Source organism: Rattus norvegicus, chromosome 7 (genome assembly GCF_021556685.1).
Source record: "Rattus norvegicus strain SHRSP/BbbUtx chromosome 7, alternate assembly SHRSP_T2T, whole genome shotgun sequence".
NCBI classification, from domain to species: domain Eukaryota; kingdom Metazoa; phylum Chordata; class Mammalia; order Rodentia; family Muridae; genus Rattus; species Rattus norvegicus.
The window spans coordinates 132,546,427-132,567,818 of record NC_141540.1 but is presented as its reverse complement, the minus strand read 5'-3'; the positions used below and the strand labels follow the sequence as shown (position 1 = coordinate 132,567,818).

The window sequence follows — 21,392 nt, the reverse complement described above, 5'->3', positions numbered from 1 at the left end:
TTGTAGCTTCATGATTGAACTCTTCTCTTCCCAGTGCAAAGGTCATTCAGGAAACAGTCTATTCATCAGAGCTGCTTCTGTTTCTCTCCTTTCTCCCCCACCCCATTAATTAATTAATTTATTCTACTTCTCGATAGAGATTCCCCTCTCTCCTTTCCTCCCAGACCCCTGTCTTCCCAACCGTCCCTTTCTCTTCAGAGAAGGGAGATCTCCCAGAGATGTCAAACAGAAGATATATAGGATATCTGATAGGTCAGCCCAAAGGGGTTGAGACCCCTAGGTTGAGAACCACTGCTTTAGGTGATTTTTTTTTAAATGTTGGTGTCATGAAGTGGAAGCTTATTGAATAGATGGACCCATGATGAATTGCTGGAGGAATAAATCCTGCAGTGAATAAAGGAGTCATTACAGGAAATTGGATGATATCTTCAGTACTGAAGAAGTGTTTCCATATGGAGGGGGAGGAGAGAGAGGAAGAAGGAAAGGAAGTCAGGCTGGGAAAAGACCCCAAGGCATCCTTTTCTACGGAGCTATGCCTCCAGCTGCCCACTCGGGAAGTCAAACTTCAGTGTCTTCCTTTTTTCTTCCCCTGGAATGCCTTTATAGAGAATATCCTCCTCGTTCATACAGACTGAATTATCTCCATTTCTATCAACTCAAATAGGATTTCATGTGTTTTTACCTTCAGTTCATTCATGTAAATCATTTACTCAAGCAACAAGTATTTTCTAAGGCTGTATTATATGCTAAACATATGGAACAATTAATAGGTAACAGGAGAAATATATGATGCTTCTTATCAGGAATCTGATAATCACTTATGGAGAAAGATATGTAAAACAGACTCATTAAAAACACTTTTATATACAATGTATTCAACATTTACCTTAATGGTCTTATCTTCAAATATCATTAAGTTGCCATCAGCAGTTCCCACCAAAAGGAAGTGACTTTGCTTGCTGAAAGGAAAAATGCCAAAATTGTTACAAAATAACATTGTTTCAAGTAACCTGGCTTTTAAATTCTCCCATCTTGGCTAAATTTGAGACAGTTGCCTCTCTGGCCTTGCCCTCTTGAAAGCAGACAGATATGTATCCATTTTCCAGTCCCTGGGAAAAATTAGGGACCTAGTTTTAGTAAGGGACAACTAGCAAAGACATTTCGGGGATTCACAAAGACACCCTGCCACTCTCCACAAAATCCTTCAGTATTTTCCACAACCATAACCATCCCTGTGCCTAAAGCTCCCCGATCTTTGTTTCAGTGAAACTGAATTTGATGTCTTTCTCCTACAATAGCATCAAATGAAATCCTCTTTGCCTTTGTAACACGACCCAATGAAAGTTTTCTTTAGCACTATCCAAGTAGTTTCAACTCTAAGATTTATAGTGCAATTCACACCTTAGGCTCCCAAGATTCATATTGGACATTATTTTTTCCAGTATTGGCTTAAAACAAGGAAGCATAAGTATAATCCTAGTGTTTCATGGGAATTATCCTGTCTTCCGTAATATCTCTCCCAATCTATGATTCACCCCTAAACTCCTGCTACTTAGATATATTGATTATGGTCCATGCACAGCTCAAAAATAGAACAATTGCCTAAGCACTTACATTTCTTTGGGATATGATCCCTATAAATGAAAAAAGTTAAGAGATTTTTAAAAATCTATATTAATTATTAGCAGCTTAAAATGTGGGTGTACAGGAGCCATGGTATGGGTACAGAGTACAGAGCACAGCTTGGAGTACTCAGTTCTCTCCTTCTACCATGTGGATCCCAGGTATTGAACTCGTGATTTCAGAGTTGGTAACAACTCTGCTCGTTATCTGCTGAGCCACCTCACAAACACTTGAGAACAAAAAAAAAAACTTTTACATTTTATAAACAATATAGATTATTTTGCAAAGCAGTAGTTCAGTAGCTACAATTTCAATATTTCAATGCATCCCATTGAATCACCAAGTTGGTTCTATATTGATGTCTGCATTCAAAAAAAAATAACCATCCAGCATCAATTACACACACACACACACACACACACACACACACATGTGCACACGCACACACACACACATGCACACACGTGTACACACACACCAAGGCACGTTGACCAGAGGGGAAGTAATGGCATAGCCACAGTTGCCCATGAGAAATAGGTGACATGCTCTCACTGCCTCAGCTGTATCTTCATATAGAAAAGGCACAAGTATCACTGGGGTCCTTCATGATTCTCTTTAAAATAAGCAAACCAGTGGCAAGCAGCAGAAGTCAAGAAATCTCTACTGATGTAATAATTTTGCAAATGATAAAAGTGCCTGACATTTCTATAATTTCCCTCAATTAACCAATAACATACCTCTGCTTGGCAAAGGAATTGCAATACAAGCAAGTAACAGAATCAGTCATCTTGTCGAGGGTGTGTCTCCTTGTCTCATCTTCAGCATTGATGACCAGGAGAGCTCCGGACTGTGTCCCACACACAACCCAGCTCTCTTTCTCAGCAGCAAGATGCACCAAAGCCAGGCACAGTATTCTACTATCAGTAACTTCCTGTAAAGGAAAGGAAGTTAAATCTAGGAGACGTGACTTTACTAAGTCACAAGATTACGTATATAATGAAGATATCCTGTTATCAACATACTTAAATATGACTACCTTTGTGCAATTGCTTTTTACGATCAATGTCTATTCCGTTCAGTTTTTAACAATAGATGATGTTTGAAATCTGATAAAGAGGTTTTTTACCTAGTTTCAGAATGTATCTGAATCTGAAATTAAAAATTGAAATTCATTTTTTTTCAGAACCAATTCTTCCTACCTTAAGATCATATGAAAGGGGGTTGGGGATTTAGCTCAGTGGTAGAGCGCTTGCCTAGCAAGCGCAAGGCCCTGGGTTCGGTCCCCAGCTCCGAAAAAAAAAAAGGAAAGGGGAAAGATCATATGAAAGGTTTTTTTTTTAACCTTGAGCATAATTTTTGGTGCGATATTTCAAGGCAATAGTCAAAATGTCAAGTTTCTTTTTAACTCTATGAACTTAACTGTCAGTGTATTGTTCTATCTTGTAGGAGTCATATACAAACTCTTTTGCTCATTTCCCCACTACTGGGAGTGCTAGCTGCCAACAGACCCAGAAATGTGTGATTACACAACCCCAATTCTAAGGCTAATGGCCAACTGACATTGGAGAATAATTTTCTCATCTTACATGTAGACACCCAAGGACTGTCTAACCCATAGTGTGTAGTCTTTAATGGCTATCTGACTCCTATTATGTAGACAGACACCCAAAGAACATTTGGTCCTTTTGTGTGGACATTCAGTGAGCATCTAGCTTTTGTGTATGCACAGGCACCTGATGACAACCTGACCCCTTGTGTATGGACACCTGATGATAGCCTGGTACTTGTATGTGGATACTTGAACATCTGGCTTTTTGTGTGTGAACATTTCACAGTTCTGGTCAGACTCCAGAGCCCTTGGGGGAAGAAACTGAGGCTCACCTTCCTCATAAAGCAAACCTTTTTTTTCTGAGATTCTTATTCTGCTTTCTACCTTTACCTCCTGCCAAGCTCCTCACTCCAAGAGTCATAGTAATAACATAGCTGTTTTTCACAAACACACACACATACACACACACCACACATGTATGCATATACATATATCTACACATTTATGTGTATATAAATATATATTTATACTGTGATACTTGTGTGTCAGGAAATATATATATATATATATTTATATATATTTCTATTTATATTAAAACAAAATGACCTGATCCCATAGGCATTTACTTGTCCTAAAGGAAAGTTAATTGAAACATTACTACATTGGCTCTTCTTTGTTTTTTTCCAAAGTAAGTTTTAGCTGATGTAGGCTTAAAGTTATGTTAAAGTATTCTGAAAGATTTCTGATTTAGAAAGAATTGCTATTTACCTCATAGCTGTATCTTTCCGTGTTCAAGTCAAGTAAGGAAAGCTGCCCTTTTTCTGTGTTCCCACAGCCCAACCAGAGAGTCGCTCGCTTGCTATTGAGGTTTGTAGCAGCTATGCATTCAACAGTGATGTCCTTAGGTATGAAAATGTGTCGCATGAGGCAAATTAACTCAGCTGAATTCAAAATGTCAAAGACCTGAGAAAGTTCGAAAACAACAAGAGAGCATCCATCGAGTTAACATTTCCTCCCCATAGATCGAATGTGTCCTAAAGCGGTGTCAAACAAAACCCATGGTTTTCAGTTCAACTTTGACTTGATAATCTAAATACAATAATCCAAATAGTTAAGTACAATTATCCAAATTACAGATAAAATTACATATAAAAACAAACACAACCTATACTCTTTGTATAGTGTGCGTAACATATACTCTTTGTGTCTGGGCTATGGTACTTCTTTTAACATAGGAAGTTCAAAAGTGCCGACTAAACGAATTTATATACTCAATTCTATATTTCAGAATCACATCAATTGGGGAAAGAAAATAAAACGTCACGCCAGAAATGAAGTACATCTATCAGTTGAAGGAAGTGACATCCATATTTGTTAACAATTTAGAAACCTTCTCTGGATCTGCATTTGTGTTTTCCTCTAAGCACTAGAGAACAGTGGACCATTGAAAGCAGTGTAGGCAAATGAAAGCAAGAACCAGGATGCTAGGAAGAGAATTGGGCCAGTCTCCTAACACACAAGACCACAGGAGAGTTCTTTATTCTCTCTATGCCTGGTTTAAATAAGCTGATGAATTATCCATCTTACTTAGTACCAACATGCTGTACCAAGACAAGTTCTGTAGGTCTAAACTTTGTAATGCTACCCTACACTTTAGAATCTCAGGGTTGCTATGGAGTCCATAAGACACAAATGAAGAGGAAACAGTACTTACACTATGGAAATGTCTTACAATGATAAAAAAAATGTGAGCCACATGGTTGAAGCAATTGTGGAATGTTTGACATGGTCAGTGGTTTTGTACTGAGCTATTTCTGATCAAGACACTGGAAGCTGAATAAATATTCAGATATTAACCAGATATTCAAAATCAACACGTCATAACAGAAGAGACACTTTCATGGTGATCTATAAAAGTTCACACCAGCCTAAAGTATAGCAAGAGTTTCCTTTCAGATATTATGCCAGAAGATATTACTTTTCATCTACTTCTAGCCACTAACTAACTTAAAATATTGGGTAAATTTTAAAAATGTATTGATTCCAATTTGTTAGTCTACGTCTTTTTCTTGGGGGAATTGAGGCTATGAATATTGAAAGGTAGTGGAGAACAGTATTTATTAACCCTCATTATGTTGTGCTGGTGGTGTGTGCTCCCCCTGCCACTTTTGACTAACTGTTCTGGGATTATTCATCCACTGTATCATTTTGTGTGTAGTTAATCTCTTCAGGATGATATTTTCTTTGTAGCACCTTCTGTAATCTGGATTGCTACATTTATTCTTACTATAAAATGTTTCCTTTCTCTGGAAATTGTGATTGATAGTTTTTTGGGTATAGTAGCCTGAACTGGCACCTGTGATCTCTTAAAGCTTGTAGAATGATTGTTCAGGCCATTCTAACTTACAGAGTGTCCATTGTGAAGCCAGGTATTATTCCAGATTTGACTTCAAATATGACTTGGTCTTATTCCTTTGACACTTAGAATATCCTTTCTTTGTTCTATATATTAAGAAATTTTGATTGTTGTGGGATGTTTCTTTTATAGGTCTGTCTTTTTAGTGTTCTGTATGCTTCTTGTTCCTCTTTAGGTTGGGTAAATTGTCTTCTATAATTTTGTTAAAAATATTATCTATACCTTTGACCTGGGTTTATCTCTCTATCCCTATTATTTACAGGTTGACATTTTCATAGTGTCCCAGATTTTTCTGGATGTTTTGCACCTAGGTTTCTTTTGTAATTTAAAAGTCTCTTCGAGTGCGCTATCTATTTCTTTTATCTTATCTTCAAAACCTGAAATTCTCTCTTCCACATCTTTTTTTTTTATTTTTTTTATTAACTTGAGTATTTCTTATATACATTTCGAGTGTTATTCCCTTTCCCGGTTTCCGGGCAAACATCCCCCTCCCCCCTCCCCTTTCTTATCGGTGTTCCCCTCCCCATCCTCCCCCCATTGCCGCCCTCCCCCCCACAGTCTAGTTCACTGGGGGTTCAGTCTTAGCAGGACCCAGGGCTTCCCCTTCCACTGGTGCTCTTACTAGGATATTCATTGCTACCTATGAGGTCAGAGTCCAGGGTCAGTCCATGTATAGTCTTTAGGTAGTGGCTTAGTCCCTGGAAGCTCTGGTTGCTTGGCATTGTTGTACATATGGGGTCTCGAGCCCCTTCAAGCTCTTCCAGTTCTTTCTCTGATTCCTTCAACGGGGGTCCTATTCTCAGTTCAGTGGTTTGCTGCTGGCATTCGCCTCTGTGTTTGCTGTATTCTGGCTGTGTCTCTCAGGAGCAATCTACATCCGGCTCCTGTCGGCCAGCACTTCTTTGCTTCATCCATCTTGTCTAATTGGATGGCTGTATATGTATGGACCACATGTCTTCCACATCTTTTAATCCACTGGTGAGTCTTGCGTCTGAGGATTTTGACATTCTTAGTTTCCATTTTCAATTTTATTTCAGTGCTTGTTTTCTTTAGTGATTCTATTTCTTTGTTAAATTCTATATTCATTTCTTGAATTGTTTTTGTTTCATTAAACTGTTGGTAGTTTTACATTGCTCATTGAGACAGTTATCCATATCTTATATAAGGTTCGTGTGCATATTTATGATTGCAATTTTGAAATCTTTGTCTTGTACTTCAGTAAACTGCATTTCTCAGGTCCTAATACAATACACTTGCTAGTCTATGGAGGAGGCATACTGTTTTGGTTGTTCATGTTTATTTTTTTTTTTTGTGCTGGGATCTAAGCATCTAGAGTTAGGATGTTTGGGGTATTTCTTGCTGTAGATATCATTGTTGGGTAGGTTTTCTATCCTTTGGTTGCTGTTGCCCAATCTGAGTTGAGCTAACTATAGTGGCTATCGGCTCTCCAACTTCTAGCCAAGTATGCTGGGTATGGGTTCCTTCCTTAGACCTGTCCTGCAGGTCTGTGAGGACTCATAAAACAAAGAATCTAGGCTAAAAAGAAAGGGTGAGCAAGGCAGTGGGGGAGAATTAAAGGACCCTGATGCTATGATCAAATCCCTAAAGCATAGGGGTAGGAATGGAGTACAGGTTCCTCTGGCAAGGTGTAGCAAGACTTAGGGTAAGTCTGGAGATACCAGAATGAAGGACTAGAAGGAATATAAAAGTCCCCTTACCTGAGTCCCATCCTAGTGTGGCAGTTTTGGGTCCCTGATAGAGGTTCTGTGAAACAGTGGAGAGAGAAGGAACTGGAGATGGACTAAAAGGAAAAGCCAAGGGGGGTCTCTAAGAAGAACTAGGAAATCCTTTGTTCCTTACAAAAAGGCCAAGTCCCTAGGAGATGGGAGCAAACTAAAACTTTAATTAAAACAAAGCAAAATAAAAAACTAGGTATTTTTCTAACCTTGTGGTAAAGGATCCCTAAAATGTGACCTAAAAAGAAACAAGCATCAAACAATGTTAAACATGTCCTTACTAAAATAAAGACATTATGTTTATAAATATGCCCAAAGAGAAACTGTTGTGTTGTATAATAAAGAGGAAGCCAAAGATATATTTTGGAGAGCCAGGTATGGTGAGGTGGGAGGGGTGCCTCGGGGACCCATGCTGAGGCATCCCTTCCCCCTGAAGTACCAGTCATACAAAGGGTATAATACAGAATAAAGTTAGTTTAGGGCATTGCAAGGGGAGTTGGGAAGGGAGTGCACACACGCGCACACACACACACACACACACACAAACACAGAGAGAGAGAGGGAGAGAGAGAGAGAGAGAGAGAGAGAGAGAGAGAGAGAGAGGTGGATAAAGATGGCGAGGAGAAGGAGAGAAGGAGAGAAGAAGAGGAGAGGAAGAGAGGCCAACCAGGAACATAGGAGGGAAGGGAGAGAGGGAGAAAGGGGTCAGAGGACAGGAGCAAAAAGTCCCTTTTATAGTAAGCCAGGCATACTTGGCTATTGCCAGGTAACTGTGGGCAAAGCCTAGAAGGAATGCTAACAAAAATGATAAAGGAAGCCACATAAAATGAAAAAGAAAACTTTGTTCTAGATACTCAAGAAGGAATAACATATATGAAAAATGCATTTCTCACATGCAATTTGTTAGAAAAATTAGCACAGAAAAGACATTTCATTAAAAGAGATACATGTGTGTAACTATACATATCAGCAATACCAGATATATACACAAAGAAATATGTGATTACATGTACCTACCATCAACTATGGTGGCTCCTGGGGTGTTGGGGTTACAGTATGTATAAGAATGGCAGAGATTATAAAAATTACATTTCATAACTAACACTATAAATAGATATAACATTATAACATTTAACTCTGTATATGCACATGTTAATTTGTTTGAGTATATATTTGAAAATTATATGCATATGTATATCAGTATACAAAAGAATATAATGTTTGATATAAAATATGAAAATTTTATAGCATGAGTGTACCTGGGCAGAAGTGGGTCTTTCTTGAGGATTTTCTTTCAAACATTTTGTAATTAACTTCTCAACCATAGGCCACGGGGCACAGCCATATTCTTTAACTGGGTCTGAAACATAAGGATGATCATTCCAGCATACTAAACGAATCAAAAGTTACATGCACACCATCAACATATATGAGGTCAAAAGTGCAATGGAAACTCTGATCCATAATTCCAAGTTCACCAAGACATAGTTGGTTTTGTTAACCTCATCTTCAGTAGAGCTAACATAAAAGAGTTTCATCCTTGTAATCCCAACAGTTAAGGGTTAGATGAAGGATGATCTGAAGTTCAATGTTAGTCTCAGCTACATAGCAAGATTAAGACCAGCCTGGGCTACATGACATCGTCTCACTACCACTATCCCAAAGCAAACAAATAAAAGATGTGCTGACTTCTGTGGTATAAAAAGAAATACAAAAATCAAAGGAATGTAATGAAGACATTTTTATTCAATATTTGCACAGAGACTTTGAAAACACCTTTTCTCATATAACAGATAGCTTCTGTGAAAACATCTTTACTTTAATACTCAAAGAGTATTTAAGCATTTAATACTTAAAAGCAAGCATTTAGAGCCATGTCTCTGTAGTTGATTTGCATGCATTTAACATTTCCTCTAGAAACTTCACTCTTCAAATGGGTGTGCAACAGAGACCAGGGCATTTATACTGAAAAGCTAACAAGGAATGATAAGGAAGATGGCTAGGTGGCATCTGAGTTGGATTTGACAATAATCAATTTCCCAGAGTCTTTAAAGGTCCTGAGAGCGTAGTTGATGCTGTAGTGGCCATAGCAGCCCTGAGTGCATACTCAGAGGCACATCTTGGGAGTGAAGGAAGTATTAGAAATAGCTACATTATTCTGTAATAGTAGATAAAGTAATAGTCAAGAACAGATGAAAGGTCATGAAATTCCTTGGAGCCATGAGACACCCATTCAAAAGGAAGCTTCTCTCATTAAATACTCATTTACCGATCTTCATTAGTATTTATAGCAAAGGATATTATAAATTATTAAAGCTTTCTTCATGAATATGAATTATTTTGCTCAAAGCAAATGAAAACATCCCAGGCTGTGATGCATTCTGCAATTGTTTTCAGAACTACAAACACAAGTTTGATTCTAATGGTAATTTTCCTTTCCCAATGTCCTCCTGAGGTAATACAAAACACACCAACACTTACTTTGGAGTTCATTAAGCTTAAAGTAGCTAGGGTTTTTTTTATGTGATCTTTATTATTGTATCATAAAATTTAAGAAGGTCTACACATTAAGTCAAAGTCATCAAACTCCAAATGATCAGGTTGACATTAAGAAAAGGAAGTCTTTCTTGCAGATAAAAACAGAACTTACCTGGCAATTTCCCTTGTATGGCCAGTTCATCAAACTCATTTGGAAACCTCAAACCCTCCATGATTCTATTCCCAGTTGTCCAGATATCATGAAGTAGTAAGCCAAAAGAATAAACATCAGCCTGTTGGTTATAAATGACATTTCCTCTGGCAACTTCAGGTGCTCGGAACCCTGAAAGGAAACAGATACAGCAATAAATATGGCAAACACCAGGGCCCACATGTAGGCCAACTGCTAAGAAACAGGCCAAGGAGCTAGATGGGGTCTAAGTTAGGCCACGTCATTGCTGCAGTAAGATACCTGAAACAAGTCAGTGAGTAGTGAACAGTGAGCAGGTCTGCCTAAGGCACCATGCCACTGATGATCTTAAAGGACAGATCTTTAAAACCTAACACTCCTACTATGGTATCTTAGTCTTAAAAGATGATTCTGAAGGATAATATTGATAAACACTAAATAATAAATCATTAAGTAGAGACTAACTGTAGGCACAATTTATCTATTTTATTTTATTTTATTTTATTTTATTTTATATTTCCATTAATTTACTTATTTACTTTACATCCCGATCACAGACCCACCCTCACCACCACCACCACCACCACCACCCCAGTCAGGGGCAGTTCTGATGCTAAGGTTCTGTTCCCCAATTGGTTCTTGATCCATCAGTGAAGAAAGCCATGGGCCAATTTCTGTGTGGAAGAAAGAAGCGGGACTTCTGGGTCCCTGGAGGCAGGGAAGGAAACCCAAAGAAGTAGAACCGAGTTTGTTATGCTTTGGAGAGAGTAGAACCTTAGAACCAGGCAACCATGCGAGGTCTCAGGAGGAACAGTGGGCTGTGGCTGCTCCTTATAGGTGGTCAAAGATATTTAGCAGGGACTAGATTCAACTGACCAACTAAGTTAGGGAAAGAGGGAGGTATTGAACTAAGAGTATTGATGAGAGTACATTTTCCAGGCAGGAGATAGTAGTGTCCAGCAGTTGTACCAATAAGGCAAATTGAAATTTAACAACTGTATGTCTGTATTTTCTTATCCATGAATTCAAGGGAAGCCAGGTGGGAGCTGGTAGCGAGACCACTTCCTGGATCAAAGGCAGGTAGAGCAAAACTACAAGCAACACCCCTCTCCTCCCAGTACCCTTTTCATTCAGCCCCTACTCACATATCTCCTACCCTTCTCCTCTAAGAAGGGGGAGCCCCACCTTGGGTACCAACCTACCCAGGTACATCAAGTTACTGTAGGACTAGGCACATCCCCCCACCACTGCAGCCAGAAAAGGCAGCCGAGGAGAAACAGGACCCACAGGCAGGCAGCAGAGACAGCAGAGATACCCCTGCTCCAGTAGTGGGGAGTTAAGTATGTGTGTGACAGAGAAACACCAACATGAAGGTCCAGCTGCACATCTGCCACATGCACATCCACCACACATGTGCACGGGGGCTAGGGCCAGTCATGCACGTTGCTGGATTGGTGGTTCGGTTGCTAGGAGCCCCCAAGGGCCCATGCCAGTTGACTCTGTTGGTCCTCCCATGGAGTTCCTATACATTCTGGGTCCCTCAATTCTGGCTCCAACTCTTCCATACAAGCTCTGCCTAATGTCTGATTATGAGTTTCTGCATCTGTTTTGGTCAGCTGCTGGGTAGAGCCTCTCAGAAGACAGGCATGCTAGGCTCGTGTGCGCAGAATGTCCTTAATAGTGTTTGGAATTGGTTCTTGCTCATAGGATGGGTCTCAAGTTGGGCAGTCATTGGTTGGCCATTCCCTCAGTCTCTGCTCTGTCTTTGTCCCTGAACTTCTTGTAGGCAGGACAGAGTTTGGTTTGAAGGTTCCATGGGTGGACTGGTATCTTTATCATTCCACTAGGAGTCCTGCCTGACAACAACTATTAATCAAATATATAAAATGTGACAGGAAAATAAAAAGCCTTTATCAATGTTCTCTTTGCTTAAGGCAACTGTTACCAGAAAAGAGGTTTATATAGAAGAGGGGGACATTTTATAGCTCTAAGTCTACTAACTCATCCAAAATTCCAGTAGTTTCATTAGTTCCAGAACTTAGGATTCCATTTTACCCAAGGAAATAAAAAATTGTAGGATCTTTTTTTCTTAAAACAAACAAACAAACAACAGAAACAACCGAAGTCCAGGAGCAGAGTACTTGCCCAGCTTGCAGAATGCAAGAGAGTCTGGGTTTTATTTTTGTTACCACAAATCAATTAATTAGCCTATTCATTAAGACAAATCAATGTCTTTTCAGGATTATGTGTGAAATTGTGTGTGTGTGCGTGTGTGTGTGCTCATGTGCATGAGAGAGAGAGAGAGAGAGAGAGAGAGAGAGAGAGAGAGGAGAGAGAGAGAGAAGAGAGAGAGAAAGAGAGAGGGGGAGAGAGAGAGAGGAGAGAGAGAGAGAAAGAGAGAGAGGAGAGAGAGAGAGAGGAGAGAGAGAGAGAGAGAGAGAGAGAGAGAGAGAGAGAGAGAGAGAGAGAGAGGGTGTTTTGGATACTTTCCCTTAATGCCCTTCTGTTGGTTTTTGGCCCGGGGTCTCCCACTGAGCTTGCTCTCTCAGCTGGGTGGATCTTTCCAATGTTAGGGTTAGAGATGATATCTTGTTACCACTCGCTTCTACCTGGGTCCTTGCTGTCCAATCTCAGGTCTGTGCTTCTCCAGCAAGCACACAGACCCATCTTCCAAGCTTTTGAATTCTTTCTTATTTTCTTAAAAGGGTCAACCTTTTACTCCATGAGGAAGACAAATAAATAGCTTTCAATTTGTCAGGATAAAATGAATATGCCCAGATGGTTGAGGATGGTAAAGAATATTAACAATCTAAATAAATACGGCTGTGAATAGAAAACTGTTCAATAATAAGCACTATGCAGCAAGTTAAAAATCATTTTTAAATGAAATTCTTTAGCAAAATGAAGAGAAAACGTGGGGTTTAATGTCAGGTGACCAGTTAGCAAATAAGTAGAAAATTTAATTTTCTTGACCCCAATATTGGTGGTGTTATGACATGAATAGCCTCTGTCTAGGGAAGTGCATGTGAGTATTTCTGGTGACAGCAGCAGATTGTCTGCAACTTCATCTCAACACTTGTGACTTCAAAACAGGAGAAGGAGGAGGAGGAAGAAGAGGAGAAGAGGAAAGAGGAGGAGGAGGAGAGAAAGGAAGGAAGGAAGGAAGGAAGGAAGGAAGGAACAAACGAACGAACGAACGAACAAGTAATTGTTCTGATCACTGAATCAGCTGGACGGTTCTTCCCCCTTTCTGCAGACTTAAATGTTGGTGGGAAACAGGGCGTCTGAAAAGGACCACATCAAACATGGTTATGGCATGTACTCCTCTTCCTCTTTTATACTTGTAGATTTTTAGTAACACACGTGAATCTTATGGTCATGCAAATATACTGCCAGGGGTTGTACCACAATATATGAGTCCACAGCCTTCAAGGGGTTCTGAAATGCTGAATGGAAGGCTCAGTAGTTCTTCCGTAGGCTGCATTTACATGAGGAATACAAAGGCCAGGGATCCCAAATATATGCCTGACAGCTCCTTCCTTACCAATGACTAAAATCTGGCCCTTCTAACCAAAACTTCTTAAACTGTGGGCCACGGCCCTACGTGGATTTGTGTAACTAGAGGTGAAAGTCATGGAAAGTGTGAGAACAGGAAAAGAGTTCTGTGTTTGTACATATGTATGCATGTGCGCGTGCTTAGGAGCTCCAGTGGTCTATGTGTGGTGTCCTTAACATTTTGGCTTTTGTTTTGTTTTCTGAGACCAGAAATCCCCAGAGCTACTTCTCTCTCTGCCACTCTGGCCCTGAAATCACAGGTGTGCACAAGCACAACTGACTTTATTATGTGTGTACTCAAGATCTAAGCTCAGGTCCTCATGTTTGTAAGCAAGTACTTTACTGAAGCAGCCATCTTCACAGTCACCAGTAGAAGATTTCTGACCTCACAAAGAGCAAAATTGCTTTCAAAAGCAAAACAAAACTGATTGTGCTTCTGGACGTGCTTACTTGTGCTGCATTGTGGAATTTCACAGCCCTGGTTCTGAACATATAACATACATGTCTCGCTGTACATGCCACAAAATGCTATCATGAACTGATGCCCAAAACACTTCTCCTCCATTCAACACTACTATGTGCTATGAATTGTACTGTTGGGTAATACATGCAATGGCTTCCACTCTTCTGAAATCTTAATGGTTTCTTTTCTTTTTTTTTTTTTTTTTGGTTCTTTTTTTCGGAGCTGGGGACCGAACCCAGGGCCTTGCTCTTCCTAGGTAAGCGCTCTACCACTGAGCTAAATCCCCAGCCCCTAATGGTTTCTTTGAAAACAGTAAAGACATCATATGTTCTACCTCCACTCTTCAGCATGTATAAAGTTGGTATCTTTGAACTTGTTTGTGTTAGACAAACAAGCCCATAGTCATCTCATTAGTATGCAAGTGATCTGTCATCTGTAATTAGTTATGAGTATGTGCTTGCCAATTGATTGTTTATATTTTACTTGTTTATTATTTATTATCAATACATGTTTCATTTGTATAAAATAACTTTTATATGCCTATATATCCTGGGTCAAAAATTATCTCTAGCACCTAAAGGGGTCATGAGTGGAAAAAGTTTAAGAAGTATTGCCTTTGATATTATATATAAATATTTATGGTATATATTTTAGACCATAAGTTTTGGATATGCTATATTATAGATAAATATTTCTAAAAACATTTATGCATTTCTTTTAGACAAGGATATTTTTCTGTTGTTATTGTTTGGCTATGAATTTCCCCTCAAATATTCATAAACTCTCTCCCTGCTTCCTGGATTCCAAGAAAGTGAGCATGCACTTCTCTGAGGCACGCACCTTATGTATTTTGCTTAACTTCATCCTAAAACAACAGAAATGGTAAAACTTCCAAAACTGGGAGTCAAAACAAGTCTTCATTGACAGATTTTCTGAGAAATTTTATCACAGGGAACAAAAGCAAACTTCCACATCTGTATAACTGTAATAGCATAGTAACACCCTGAGCTAACAAAATGGGATGCAATTAGGAGCTCTAAGCACAGTACTAATAAATTATACGTACTATGACTTGATGCTTAAAATGTCACAGTAGGTTACAGAGCGGAGAGAGTGAGGAGGCTGCGTCTGGCTTCTGCTCTCACAGCCATTGCAGTACATTGAGCTCCATAGAGACAGCGCCGGGGCAAGCGAGAGCCGGACGGGCACTGGGCGACTCTGTGCCTCGCGGAGGAAAATCAACTTAACATGGGCAAAGGAGATCCTAAGAAGCCGAGAGGCAAAATGTCCTCATATGCATTCTTTGTGCAAACCTGCCAGGAGGAGCACAAGAAGAAGCACCCGGATGCTTCTGTCAACTTCTCAGAGTTCTCCAAGAAGTGCTCAGAGAGGTGGAAGACCATGTCTGCTAAAGAAAAGGGGAAATTTGAAGATATGGCAAAGGCTGACAAGGCTCGTTATGAAAGAGAAATGAAAACCTACATCCCCCCCAAAGGGGAGACCAAAAAGAAGTTCAAGGACCCCAATGCCCCCAAGAGGCCTCCTTTGGCCTTCTTCTTGTTCTGTTCCGAGTACCGCCCAAAAATCAAAGGCGAGCATCCTGGCTTATCCATTGGTGATGTTGTGAAGAAACTAGGAGAGATGTGGAACAACACTGCCGTGGATGACAAGCAGCCCTGTGAGAAGAAGGCCGCCAAGCTGAAGGAGAAGTATGAGAAGGATATTGCTGCCTACAGAGCTAAAGGAAAACCTGATGCAGTGAAAAAGGGGGTGGTCAAGGCTGAGAAGAGCAAGAAAAAGAAGGAAGAGGAAGACGACGAGGAGGATGAAGAGGATGAGGAAGAGGAGGAAGAAGAGGAAGATGAAGAAGAAGATGATGGTGGATAAGTTGGTTCTAGCGCAGTTTTTTTTCTTGTCTATAAAGCATTTAACCCCCCTGTACACAACTCACTCCTTTTAAAGAAAAATATTGAAATGTAAGGCTGTGTAAGATTTGTTTTTAAACTGTACAGTGTCTTTTTTTGTATAGTTAACACACTACCGAATGTGTCTTTAGCTAGCCCTGTCCTGGTGGTATCTTCAGTAGCCACTAACCTTGCCTGGTACAGTCTGGGGGTTGTAAATTGGCATGGATATTAAAACAGGTTCTTGTTGGTGCACAGCACGAATTAGTTATATATGGGGACAGTAGTTTGGTTTTTGGTTTCTTTCTTTTTTTGTTTTTTGTTTTTGTTTTTTTTTTCTTTTGGTTTTTTTTTCCATCTTCAGTTGTCTCTGATGCAGCTTATACGAAGGTAATTTTTGTTCTGTTAACTGAATACCACTCTGTAATTGCAAAAAAATGGTGGCTGTTTTGTTGACATTCTGAATGCTTCTAAGTAAATACAATTTTTTTTATTAAAAAAAAGTCACGGTAGCTCTATTGCAAATCCTTAAATAGAATCTTGCAGATACTCTCTGGAACATTTCACTGACCTATCATCAGTCAACCGACTTTACAAATAGCATAGAACCTGCTGTGACCCCTTTCTTATTTTTAAGGTCTACTATTCATTTGTTTGGGGGAAGGCAGACACATGCCACCGTGTGAGTGTGGAGGCCAGAGGACAACTTGCAGGAGACAGTTCTCTATTTCTACCATATAAGTTCCAGGATTCACTTCAGGTCTTCAGCTTTCTTAAAGCCATGGCCACAATCAAAGTCAAGAGTTCTTAACACCACAAGCCACCCACATAGATAATTCACTAACCATCTTTATGCTTACATTATTAGAATTTAAAAGGAACTTGGGTGATTGCTTAAAATATTTCCAAGTTGTTATTACTCATCAACACACTCATTGGATATTTATTAAATCAAGCATCCATGTATTAAATTGGCTGCTATTAAACACTATCTTTTGTGTTTGGTTCCTTGTAAATTCTCCGATATGACCTTCAATCATGGAATTATAAATCAAGAGAATATTTGAGATGCTATTTAGACTCATCTATACATTTTCATCAAGTATGCTCCAATTTGGTCACAATCATTCAGTACTTTGGAAGTTTTTACAATTATTGATGATGATAATTGCAGGGGGTATAGATCATTTTTTTTAGAGTGTTCGCATAGAACTCATAAAACCCTGGATTTGATCTCCATGACTAGGCACAACTGCAATCCCAACGCTGGAGGTTCAAGCAGGAGTATCAGTTCAAGGTCATCCTCTGCTCTAGAGTTTCAGCCTGGCTTGTGCTACATGATATGAGAGCCACCCTGAACAAAGAAAGAAGTAAAGAAAGACAGGAGTGGAAAGGAAGGAGAAAGAGGAGTAGAGAAGGGAGGAAGAAAGAGAGGTAGAAAGGCTAAGAAAATCATGGGAAGAAAAGAAAACATTAAAAAAGAAAGTCATAAATATAAAATAATAAAAAGGAATTTTTATGGAAATGCTTTTCATTTTTTCCCTCACACTTCCAGAATCAATATCTTTAGTCACATGATCCCAGTATAGTGACATAATGCTATTTGCCCATTTAGGGGTACTTAAGCTATGAAACTGTGGAAATGCTTCTTTGAAATCCCTAATGAGTTTCTAGTGACCTTGTAAAGTTATATAAGTTGAACCATACCCTTACTGTAGGACAGTGAATAGCTAGAGAAGTTTTAATTTGCCCAGTGACTGTTTTATTTGTATAGATGTTGACAGACTTGACGCTATCAGTCACTATTCACTTCAGTCAATCCTTCAATTGTCACAGAACACAGAATTAATTGTCACTCTCAACAGGAAACCCATGGTGGAGTTAAGGGTGGACCCATCTCATATTTACTCTTCCCAAAGTAGACAATGTCACACGGCAATGCTGTCCCTGTCAATAAGTGAGCTGTTTCTCTCTTTGACCTTGGGATGAACTAATGCTGGACTGGGGCCGCTCCTGCTCATAGGCTGCCTGGGTTTGCATCTAGTCACTTTTAGCCTTCCCTCGGATCTCACTCCCTGGATTGTAGACGAGAAATAGGGGCTCATATGGAATCATTCCTGGAAATGGCTAAGCATTAGCGCTACTCATTGCTCAGGCCCTGAAACGCTCTCCACTCCTCACTGTCCTGTAGAGACATAGCTATTCCTCACTCATGAACACCCAAGGTAAAGCACTGTTCCAGAATTAGTATAAAATGTATTTTACAAATATGAAATATCAGGTGGATACATGTTTCTATTTCTTTTATGGAAACTTTCCACATTAAAAAGTATAATATGAATAGGGAATTTCAACAAAATAAAATCATATGGGAAGTAACTTTTCACAAGATCATTGATTTGGGGAAGGAAAAGTCAAGTTTTGGTAGCAATTATGGTGATGGATGTTGTTTTTACACATTGAGGTCAGAGTTAGGGCTAACTAGAAGTCCTTCAGTGATAATAATTGTAATAAAAGTAATAACAAATGAAAGTTTGGGGTACAGCAGGAACGGACCCACACCATGAGAAGGACACTGGAGAACAGAGAGTAGCAGAAGACAGATGAGGTCAGTTTCCTTTGTTGAGAGTTTCTTTCAAATTTACGTCATGGAAAGTGATCAGTTGGAACTATAAGGGCTCTGGATTTTATGGTTGTCTCTGAATAGGGTGGCAATAAAGTTTCAGGCTGGCTTTAATAAAAAAAAAAAAAACAACAGGAAGTCAGACAGCAAAATTAAAAGGCTCCATCAGTGAAGCATGTTGAACTGCTGTTGGCTGTTGGTTGTCCTAGACCAATGATTGGTTGGTGAGGCAGTAGAACTCAAGTCCAGAAGCACATGCTAGAACCAGAGATAGGCACTGTCATATGAGTGGACAGAGCTTCAGTGATGGGTGCCCACCCAGGAGAAAGAAAAGAAAGAACTGGTTAAGTGCTCCAGTCCACCTTAGCATCATATGAGATGTGCGGTTCCAGAGAGACCCAGGCCAGGTCTCCCTCATGGCTCCTCCCAGCACTGGTAACCTTGTATCCTACCCTAAACCTCTTCAGCTCAGGGCCTGGGCTTTGCTTCCCTTCCCTCAGCTTCTGATTCCAATATAACTCAGCCATTTTGGCTACAAGTTCCTTTGGCTTCTTGGTTCCTATGCATTCTCTTGGTCCCTTTCTCCTCTTCCCTATCTCCCCCTCTTGCTCCACACTCTTTGCCTCTCTTCTCTCAGGTCCAACCGAGTCTTTTTGCTGACCACGCGCAGTCTGAGCCATAGAGACTCTTGTTGTGTTCTCCCTCATATCTACAACAAAACCCTTCTCCTCAACCACAGCTAGGAGCCTCTGTGTCCTCACTTTCATCCACATTCCAGGTCTCTTTGGGACGTCACATGAGATGTATGAGAACTGCCTACATAAGGACACTGTTCACATCCACTTTTCCTAGGTGGAAATATTGTTTTCCAAGCTTCCAATGAACAATACTTGCTATGAACAGTTCTGCTATTTTGCTTTCCTACCTTAGATTGCACATTAACGCAGTAGTGGTGGAGGAGACAGCTGAAGGGGCCAAAGTCAGATACCTTGTTTCTCAGTGAATTAATTGAACTACCATCTTGGGCACTTAATGTAAGACAGAATTTACTCAGCCTCAATGTTCCCGTTTACAAAAGAGAAAATAATACAGATAGAGTCAGTATGAGGATAAGAAGTGTGGCTCTGATGTATCTACCATGGAGCCTGATACCCAACAAGTGTTAGAGAATAGTAACTATTTTCATCAAGATGGACAGCCCAGAGACACCACCACGCAATGTCTGCTCTGACATGCTTAGGTGGACGTACACCCTACTTACAACTACGGGCAAACAAAAGGGAAAGCACCTATTCTGACCAAAAATATAACAGTCGTTATAATTTGGGGGCAAAAAATCCAGCTTTTAAAAATATAATGAGGTTGGGGATTTAGCTCAGTGGTAGAGTGCTTGCCTAGCAAGCACAAGGCCCTGGATTTGGTCCTCAGCTCCAGAAAAAAGAAAAAAAAATAAAAATATAATGACATTAAATACCTTCTCCTTTTAGCTCAGGTTTTTGGCTTAGAAAATTACAAGCTGATTTTTATTGTCGTTGTTGCTGTTCTAGAAAATGGGATGAAAAACAAAATGTCCATGCAGTGGTCATCACTCTTCAGACCTTTAAGTATCTAATCATACCGCGGCAGGCTGTATCTGTGTCGACTCTCCTACACCCACATCTGAGGGTACCGATGGTCCACTGGGAGAAAGATCAACCTGCTCTCCTACCTGGGGTGCCCTCTGAGGTCTTTATTCCCATCCTACAGCAGTACTGTGCAATCCCGTAGTCCGCAATCTTCGCAATGATGGCGGCATTGGGATACAGGGTGAAGAGCAGCACGTTGTGGGGCTTCAGATCACGGTAAATAATCATGGCCGAGTGCAGATATCTGCCAGAGAACACACAGGAAGTCTCACCAGAAGGCAATCACGCGATATTAATTTGGTCATACTTCTCTTCAATGTGTTCTGTTCTTTATGCGAAACATCAAAGATGCTATGTTAACTTTGTCTGTGGGAGTTGAAATATATACTACAAACAGGCTTCAAACATAATGACCAAATATTACGTAGCAACAAGATGCTTCTTCCCAAAAACTAAAACATCAAGCCTGGTAGGTGGCTAAGCTTGAGTGCAGAGCCGTGTGCAACACAGCCATGGGCACACGGCCCTGTGCACACGATCATGTACACAGCAAATATAGGACAAGTCCTCTTTATACCTCAACAAAGACTGAGAGTGAATTCTAAATTCCCTAACCAACCAAAGGTGATATTTAAAAAATAATTTAAGTATTGGGATACGTTTGTTGGTTTGGCAACGGCTGTAATCTTAGTCCTCGGAAAGAGAAGCAAGAGGGCAGATTGCTCAAGGCCAGCCAGGCCTGCCCAAAAGATAGAAACAAAGAAGTTAAGTAAGAGTAAATGTAGTTTCACTATAGGCTTCATTACTGCTATAACTTTCATTTATCTGCTTTGATGATCTTAAAATTACGTAGAAATTGGTTTCTTTGGTTTTTAAAATGATATTCACTTATCTTTGTTATTTTCCTTTTTCTGATTACTTTCTTCCTAATGTTTTTAGGAATGTTTTCTTCTTTTTAATAAAAACAAATCAAATGGTAAGCTTTTACCTAGCTATTAACTCCAACTCTGGGGAGCTAATTCGTTATGTGCTAAGGTTAATAAAGAACATCTGAACTGTCAGGAAGGCAAAAACTGTCTTAGGAGGCACAAACTCTGGATGTGACATGGAGCCAAAGCGTACCTGGATTTTGGCATTTTGAGCAAATAATAAAAATTACTTAAAAAAACACAATGTTTTAATCTCGGTCAAGTATTCTCCACTCTGCAAACACAGTAGAGGAACACGCAC

The 21,392-nt window shown here is 39.8% G+C and overlaps 1 protein-coding gene and 1 pseudogene across 2 annotated transcripts in view; one reads left to right on the top strand and one right to left on the bottom strand.

Annotated features, from left to right (window-relative positions):
• Positions 1 to 21,392, bottom strand: part of Lrrk2 (leucine-rich repeat kinase 2) — a 156,671-nt gene that overhangs the window by 19,399 nt on the left and 115,880 nt on the right. For both annotated transcript variants that reach the window (XM_087556714.1, NM_001191789.2), the window contains 6 exon segments: positions 20,246 to 20,406; positions 9,975 to 10,145; positions 8,584 to 8,684; positions 3,941 to 4,135; positions 2,361 to 2,554; positions 887 to 959 (listed from right to left, as the gene is read on the bottom strand). In XM_087556714.1, coding sequence (XP_087412840.1) covers positions 887 to 959; positions 2,361 to 2,554; positions 3,941 to 4,135; positions 8,584 to 8,684; positions 9,975 to 10,145; positions 20,246 to 20,406 — 895 coding nt within the window.
• Positions 15,102 to 17,631, top strand: Hmgb1-ps3 (high mobility group box 1, pseudogene 3; annotated as a pseudogene).